This window comes from Phycodurus eques, chromosome 17 (genome assembly GCF_024500275.1).
Source record: "Phycodurus eques isolate BA_2022a chromosome 17, UOR_Pequ_1.1, whole genome shotgun sequence".
In the NCBI taxonomy this organism is placed as follows: domain Eukaryota; kingdom Metazoa; phylum Chordata; class Actinopteri; order Syngnathiformes; family Syngnathidae; genus Phycodurus; species Phycodurus eques.
Genome location: NC_084541.1, coordinates 3641185 through 3650039, shown reverse-complemented (window position 1 = coordinate 3650039; position 8855 = coordinate 3641185). Strand labels below are relative to the sequence as shown.

Here is an 8855-nt window from a genome sequence, read left to right as displayed (position 1 = left end):
GAACAAAGGGAGGAAATTGTAATATATACCTTAAAACCTGCTACTCGAGACAAGGTGATATAAAACTGACACGACTTAGAATGGCCAGTGGGATGTATTTAATTGGGAGACATCATGATGGCTGCTGTGAGTACTGTGGCATCACAGAACCATTAGAAAATATACAGTATCATTTCAATGCCCAAGATATGCTGTTGAAAGGAAAAATCTGTTCAGGGCACTTACTGATCTTGGATGTAGTGAGTTTTCATAAAAACAATTTCAGGACATGGAACTTCTCCAATAGAGAGAGGAAACGAAGTGTTGAGCTTCCTAAAAAATACTGGGTTGTATACAAAATTATATCCTAGCACGACATTATAGTATCGCTGGAATAGGTGTTCATCACTTAATCAGTGGGGGGCAACAACTTAAACGTGCTCAGTGTGAGGGATATGAAGAATAAGAAGAGGAAGTCGAAGAAGAAGAAGAAGAAGAAGAAGACTTCCGCTGCATCCATACTTCCGTGCACGTTTTATTTTTCTCTTCCGTGTAACCACAAGCGCACCGCTAATTAATTCTACTTGAATTAGTACCGAACGGACGGAAGCTTTTGCACAGTACGCCCTTCACTACCTGACTGGACAAAATAAAATCATTCCTTCAGTCTTCGTGTCCGGATAATTTCGTCTCGACCTACTTAGCATATTTTGGCTCGCTCGCCGCAAACAAAGACGCGTTGTTTAGCAACATCGTCAAGCAGAGATCGAGTGTGAACGTGTTAGGATTGTCGCGTTAAAATGTGTGCTCGAAGGATAGTAGAGTACGAGAATGAATTTCCTGGAACAAAAGAGAAGAACGAGCGACAACGTGACCGACTGGATGCTCTTTGCAAGCAGCCTCGAGTTGTGCTACACAGAGCAGGTTTGTCCACTTCTTACTGTCACTTGCGTAGTAACTACTTTATTTCGTTAATAATATTCGTGTTTATCTATTTTAATGGAATCCTCATTACTGTATGATGGTGATGGCCAGCCTCACGACAAGTGGCCGCATCTTGTAGGTAGGCTACTAAAATTTCCCAAATACCTGTATATAAAAAAAGACTATCATTGGATAGAAGAGTGGTACACATATAAAATGAGTACTAGTTTGTAAGAATCTGATAAGGATTATATCACTTCTTGTTGCAAATCTGTGCAATTTTTTTTTGCCCAGAAATCAATGTAAATCATAAGGAAATTTGTGACCAAAAACTTGACTCTTTGGTAGAAAAATCCCTGTATGTTAGTCTTATTAGTTCAAAGTTAATTAAGCAGATAATTTTCAGATTTTCCAATGGTGCCCGCTCAAGCCTTCTCATTTTCCGGGATAAACTGAGACAAAGTGCATCGACCTTCCTTCAAAGTTCACAGAAAACAAGAATATTACGACTGTGATTTAAAAAAAAAAAATGTTTATTATCATTACATTTTTAGGTGCTTAACTCGAGGAACATTTTCATCTTTGTCAGAACCCGCTGGGGACTCCATCGTTCTGCTGGGGGACTTCAATGCTCACGTGGGCAAGGACTGAGACCTGGAAGGGCGTGATTGGGAGGAACGCCCCCCCCCCCCCCACCCCTGATCAGAACCAGAGCGGTGTTCTGTTTTTGGACTTCTGTGCTCATCATGGATTGTCCATAACGAACACCATGTTCAAGCATAAGGGTGCCCACACGTGCACTTGGCACGAGGACCCACGAGGTCGCAGTTCGATGATCGACTTTGTGGTCGTGTCATCTGACTGGCGGCTGCATGGCTTGGACACTCTGGTGAAGAGAGGGGTGGAGCTGTCAACTGATCACCACCTGGTGGTGAGTTGGGTCCGATGGTGGGGGAAGATTCTGGTCCGATGTGGCAGGCCCAAACGTATTGTGAGGGTCTGCTGGGAACATCTTGCAGAATCCCCTGTCAGACGGACCTCCGACAGAACTTTGCTCATGTTCCGGGAGAGGCGGGGGACATCGAGTCCGAGTGGACCATGTTCCGCGTCTCCATTGCTGAGGCGGCCGACCAGAGCTGTGGCCGTAAGTGGTCGGTGCCTGTCGTGGCGGCAATCCCCGAACCCGTTGGTAGACACCAACGGTGAGGTGGTGGTCCCCTTTTCTAAGAAGGTGGACCGGAGAGTGTGTTCCAACTCCAGGGGGATCACACTGCTCAGCCTCCCTGTCTATTCAGGGTTAGTGGAGAGGAGGGTCCGTCGGGAAGTCAAATCTCAGATCCAGGAGGATCAGTGTGGTTTCCGTCCTGGCCGTGGAGCAGTGGACCAGATCTAACCCCTCGGCAGGGTCCTCGAGGGTGCATGGGAGTTCGCACAACCATTCTACATGTGTTTTGTGGACTTGGAGAAGGCGTTCGACCGTGTCCATCAGGGAGTCCTGTGGGGGGTGCCTCGGTAGTATGGTACCGAACCCCCTGATACGGGCTGTTCGGTCCCTGAGTTTGGTCCGCATATCCGGTAGTAAGTTGGACCCGGTGAGGGTTGGACTCCGCCAAGGCTGCCCTTTGTCACCGATTCTGTTCATAACTTTTATTGACAGAATTTCAAGGTGCAGCCGAGGCGTAGAGGGGGTCCGGTTTGGGGGCCTCAGTATTCCATCTCTGTTTTTTGCAGATGTGGTTCTGTTGGCTTCATCAAGCCGTGATCACCAACTCTCACTGGGAGCCGAGTGTGAAGCGGCTGGGATGAGAATCAGCACCTCCAAATCTGAGACCATGGTCCTCAGTCGGAAAAGGGTGGCGTGCCCACTCCACCCTGGAGTGGGTGCTGGAAAGGAGGGTGCGTCGGGAAGCCAAATATATGTGTGTGTGTGTGTGTGTGTGTGTGTGTATATATATATATATATATATATATACATATACATATATATATATATATATATACATATATATACATATACATATATATATATATATATACATATATATACATATACATATACATATATATATATATATATATATGTGTGTATATATATATATATATATATATGTATTTGGAGACAGATTTGGAGTATTTGGAGACAGATGGGTATTTGGAGACAGATGGCAAAGAAGAAAGGAACTGCGGGGAGCCACTATAAACATTGAATGCAGGAGACATCGGCAGGCGACGTCTGGACCCAGATCAAATAGTCATCATTTGGCCGAACAACGATGACGTCAGATTACGGACCAATCAGACGATAGTGATTCCACACCGGCCTGTTTGAAACATTGTATAAGTCTGGGGGAGAGCCAGATAGTTTTGTTCTACTACTGTATCTGCTAAGGATAAGATGGGGTAGTTACGAACCCAGAGCTCTGCAAAATGTATAGACTCCTCTGTCAGGAATAAATTGGTTGTTTTTTATACATTGTTGTGAACGACGTTCTTTCACGAAAACGAACACGCTTGGAACCACGGAAGTTAGGAGATTTTAAAACAAAGGTTCCTTCAAATGGTGACCGTGACGTGATCCTGAAGGAACAATAGATAAAAAGACAGAGGAGCGGACAGGAATTCAGTTGGACTGCAAATCTCCCCAGTGCACCGAAATAAAAAAGGTGAGCGGAAGCCTGTTTGAGTATATCACGAATTCTGCGCATTGGAAATTACGAAATTTGGGAGACTTGTGGTACAGTTGTTTTGTTGTCTATAGTTAATAAGACGTTGTGTTGTTAAAATTGCATAATTAAAGTCAGGGTAACGGAGGACCTGACGTCAGGGTAACAAGGGACCTGACAGACCAGGATCAGAGAAAATCCTGGAAGTAGGGTAACAAGGTACCTACTTGTCCCGTCGTAGACTGACTTGAAATCGGACGCGGTTTCAAGTTGTAACGTTTCGGTAGACGTTGGGGATTTTGGGACCCCCAAAAACCGATTTAGAATAAGATGAGTGTGCCACCAAAACTCGGGGTTGTGAATTGGACAGTCGAGTGTCGAGGTAATGAATGTGATATGTGTCGGATTTGTGGATTGAAAGAGAGAGGCAGAAAAAGAAACAAACAGGATTAAGAAGTGTGTGGGCAAAGTGGAAAAGAAAAAGGAATGTAAGTTGTTCCACGTAACAGAGAGGTTATTCTGAAAGGAAAAAGATGAAGGAAAAGTTGGATGCTGCAGGGTGGAGAGAGAATTGAAGGTTGAATAAGAAAATAGAAGAGTGAAAAATTGAGAAGAAAAAATTATGAGATTTGTCTGGTGTGCCCTGCCATGGCAGCTGTTACAGCTGTTCAGAAAAAAAGAGCGACAAATTCCCCCGCTAAATACAATTTACGGACCTTTCCGAAAACGGCCCCAGTGACGTCACCGCATTCAAAGAGGTGGGTAAATATACAAATTTTCTTTAAAAGATGTTGAGTTTTTACAGAAGCGGCTTCCCGGACTGGCTGCTGTTGGTGTAATTTGGATCCAAGGGCTGAAAAGTTTGACGGACGGCATGAGCCTGGCGTGTGGTGACATCGTGAGACTGATACGCGCCTGTTGCATTTCGGTTCACCAATCGGATGATATTTTGACACGGTCGGGTCTGAATAATGTCGAACCTGAAATTTTATTTGCCCCTTTTGCTCCTATAGTGTTTGCAGTCATCCGCGACATGTTCCCGTCCTCTTCCCCAACGGTGCCGAAGCTTCTGGACGTCAAACCTCTCATGGATCCCAGTTCTCACTTCGAAAATTGTATAACTATTTGGACAGATGAGACCGGGTCACATCCCTCCCATTTAAGGGAGGCAAATGTTATTTATTGAATAGCTTTACTTGACACCTTGCCGGTTGAAGTTAGGACTGAATTTTTAAAGACCCTGACCTCATGAAAGGGGGAGATAGCTTCTTTAACTGTCATATGTCACACCATTTGTAACTTTTTGTCAACAGAAAACACAAATCATCAGATGAGGTAAAGGATATGCAGGAACAACTTTTGAAGTTGCAATTAGCCCAAGCCCGTAAATTGGCCACTGACAACAAACAAGAAGAAAAAAAGGACAGAAAAATGGAAGCAGAGAAACAGATGTGGATGGCGCAGGGGTCCAAGAGGAGACGAGGCGAAAGTCGTGACAGGGGATTCACCAAAGGGGGCAGGGGAAGCCCTTGCCGACCTCCAACGGACCAAGCGTGCTTCAATTGAGTGGAACCCGGAGAGGCCACACCTCAAAGAGGAGGCTACAAAGCTTCACGAGGGAGAGTTGGGCGCGGCCCGGCAACAGCGTCCGCAGCAGGCTCCACAGCAACAAGAGCCATCTCGCCAGTACTACTGCGATGAGGACTGGTCCGAATGCCCAATGAGCCTGGAGCCAGGGGACGGAGGAAAGACGGAGCCTCTGAACCCGGCTAAGGGAAGACAACCACCTGAATGAGCTGTGCATGGGTGCCCATGAATCTGCCGATTACGACACCATTAAAGACTGAAATTGCTGGACAGACACATAAACATCAGTTTGTCCTCATGAAAAAAGGGCTCCAGTGAACCTGGTGGGCAGAGATCTGCTTATCAAGACCAGGGCTACCATCCTTTGTAGCCCGGATGGACTGACGATACGGTTCCCCGATGGGACCATGATGAACTGTGGACAGAAGTTGTCCTCCGGATGGAACATGATACAACATGAACTTCCGGAAGCAACTGCTGACATATATTGCACCCGACTAAAACCTGAAACAAAGGAGGGAGGCGGAGTTTACTCGGCCTTCCTGCGGTGGAAGCCCTGGATCGACTCTCTTGCCCCCTATCGTCCTCCAAGTGACCCTCTCCATCTCACACTGTTTTATGATAAAAATGACGATTTTGTTTATAGGGAAGCTTTTGAGTCGATACAGGAATAAAATTGGAGGCTCAATAGTACAGGAATTTACATAGGGAAACAAGGTGTGGCGGCTGCGTCCACCTTGGCACCAGAGCAGAGTGAGTGGTTTATGATAAACTTGACATCTTTTCCACACATCACTTGCGCTAGCATTAGGTCATAAAGCCAGAGAACTGGGACCCATGGTGAGAAAATGCCATTTGGCAAATGATTGGCAACAAGATCAAATACCAAATGTGTTGTACTCTCCTAGTACTGTATGTTTTTGTATTCAAGGTACCATGGTGGACGGAGGGGTGTTGGAGCATGTGACTTTAGCGCGATTCCATGGCAGAGAACTCTCGGACCATGAGGACGCCGCACAGCTGTTGAGCTCGCTGCCGGACTCACTGTGGTCCGAGGGGTCTGTGTACATCCGTGACTCCGGTAACATTCGAGGTAAACCCGACTGCTTTTGTTAACGTGCCGTAGTATCCTTGTAAGCAAGAGGCCATAGAAGATATCACTGAAACCCAAATTCTGAAATCCCAACGCTTTGGTCCATAAATGATGTTATGAAACCCTCCGCTCAAGCTGCAGAACTGCTGGCCAGGTGCAGGGCACTAGAGTTATCTGAAGGTCAGTGTGTTACGATTTATTCTGATTCGGCGTATGTGGTAGGATGTTTTGTTTGTTGATCTGGCTGCATGGAGGCGACAGGGTTTTGTTACGACCACTGGTGACCCAGTGGCCCACGCAGAGCTGATTCAACGACTGAGTGAGGCTATTGATAGGCCAGTGGAGGTGGCTGTGGTCTAGTGTCCAGGACAGGCGAAAGCGGGCACTCTGGTAGCCCGGGGGAATGGCGCAGCGGATGCGGCGGCGAAAGAAATAGCAGGCTATCGAAAGGATGATGAAGGAGGAGGCGCCAAAGGAAGACAAGCGTAAGTGGCAAGAGACAGGTGCTGAGTATGATGACAAGGAGAAGCTGTGGTTTGTATGATGACAAGGAGAACCTAGGAGACTGATGTTACCTACAGGAAAGTTATGTGTCAATGCTGAACAAGCTGCGCTTTTGGTGGCACCCTGATCTTCTGTGTAAGGTAAAAGATTTTTGTGGTTTTTCTGTGATATATGTCAAGATTTCAGTGTTTGCCCTACAATGAAGAGGGAATTGACACACAGAGATGGGCCAAGGCCCGAATTTATGTGGTGGTAATGGACCGAACCGACAATGGTGGTCCCAGTCCAAAGCATAAGGTACTTATTAATAATTGTCGGCACTTTTTCCGGATGGCCCAAAGGCTATCCTTGTGCAAAAGAAAACGTGCCGTCTGTCGACAAAGCGCTGGTTAACCATTATATTTCGACGTATGAGTTTCCACTAGTCATCAGATCGGACAAGTGATTCTACTTGTCCCAAACATGTCCTGCGCAGGCCTCTATTGTAAAAAAAAAAAACGTGGACTAAGTGTGAATGGTATAAATATTCGGTGCGATACGTTTTATAAATTGTGTACACAATATAAAGTAAACCTTAGAACTTTGATGAATGAAATTATATGACTATATATGTAAAAAGTTATAAAGTGCTTCAAAGGGTACCCGTTATATTTATTAACTAAATAAATAAGGCATACATATTGTATGTATAAATAGGTATGCATATGATATTCTGGAAGATAAATTAAATAATAGATAAATTTAGGCGTGTACCCGGCGGATGGGATCAAGCCAGAGTAGCATCGTGACTTTCTTTTCCCGGGTCAGCAGAGCGGACCAGAGCGGCTCTGCGTGCCTGGGATAAAAGCCTGAAAACAGTACGGGAGGTTTTTGGTGTAAGAAAACGCTTCGGAGTTTGAATAAATGACGTCTAAGTTGCTATCTGAGCTGGTGAATGGGATTTGATATATTGCTTAGAGAGTGGCGGCACGGTGTACGACTGGTTAGAGGGTCAGCCTCACAGTTCTGAGGACTGAGGTTCAATCAGCGGCCCCGCCTGTGTGGAGTTTGCATGTTCTCCCAGTGCCTGCGTGGCTTTTCTCCGGTTTCCTCCCACATCCCAATAACATGCATGGTAGATTAATTGGAGACTCTAAATTGCACGTAAGTGTGAATGTGAGTGCGAATGGTTGTTTGTTTGTAGGTGCCCTATTGGCTAGCAACCAGTTCAGGGTGTACCCCGCCTCCTGCCCGATGACAGCTGGGATAGGCTCCAGCACGCCCGCGACCCTAGTGAGGAAAAGCGGCTCAGAAAATGGATGAGTGCTTAAAAGAGCACTTGAAGTGAGGGTGCACCAAATGGTTTATGACAGGACACAGGCGTCCTCAGCTGGGTGATGGGGGCAACTTTATGACAGGCGTGTGTGAGTTTTACGAGTTTATGGTATTGCAAAGGCCAAGGAGATTTACAATAGGATCGTTTAATTAATGATATAGATAGAAGCCTGGTCTGTAGTGGTTTAGGTGTTATGGTTCAACCAATAAGTGTGCTGTGTTCAGTTTTGTCTGTGTGGTGTATGTGAGAGGACATTCACTCCTGGGTCCAGGTTAATGTTATTGTCTGTGAAGTCTCGCTTGTCATGTCATGTTAATTGTTTATGTTTTGTGTTTGTGTCGTCTTAATTAACAGCAGAAATGGAGCACTACTGAGCTGGCTGACAGGAGTAGTGAAGGATGTGATCACGTGAAAGAGACTATAGACCTTTAGTTACCAAGGACCGTGTGACTGACTAGAGAATACGGTCTACAGACTGTTGAATGACTGATTTGTTGAAATAACATTATTTTACAGGACGCCCAGGAGGATGGAGCTTGATAGTGTTATTGTTGTATTGCAGGATGTTGGTGTGCTGACTTAACGCTGATTTTATGTGATTCTTGGTTTAATGACATTTACACTTTTGTGAGACAAATTAACAATTGGTTGGGGAATAATATCAATGTTGGGTGACAATTGCCGACTTGTCCCTTCTCTGGAGTATGTATACAGGAATTATGTAGTCAATTGGCACGGGTATCGTTTGCAGAGTAGTGATTAATTTAATGTTTGCAGGTCTGGTCAGGGG

The 8855-nt window shown here is 45.5% G+C and overlaps 1 protein-coding gene across 2 annotated transcripts in view; it reads left to right on the top strand.

Moving 5' to 3' along the window:
- Nucleotides 1–500: 500 nt before the first annotated feature.
- Nucleotides 501–8855, top strand: part of LOC133416135 (zinc finger protein OZF-like) — an 18192-nt gene continuing 9837 nt past the window's right edge. Inside the window, exons 1-2 of one of the 2 annotated variants that reach the window (XM_061702812.1) lie at nt 818–903; nt 1493–2844. In XM_061702812.1, coding sequence (XP_061558796.1) covers nt 862–903; nt 1493–2296 — 846 coding nt within the window. In that variant the 5' untranslated portion in view covers nt 818–861 and the 3' untranslated portion in view covers nt 2297–2844. Of the gene's footprint in view, nt 904–1492; nt 2845–8855 lie in introns of those variants that run through there. The other variant, XM_061702811.1, reaches the window with a different exon arrangement.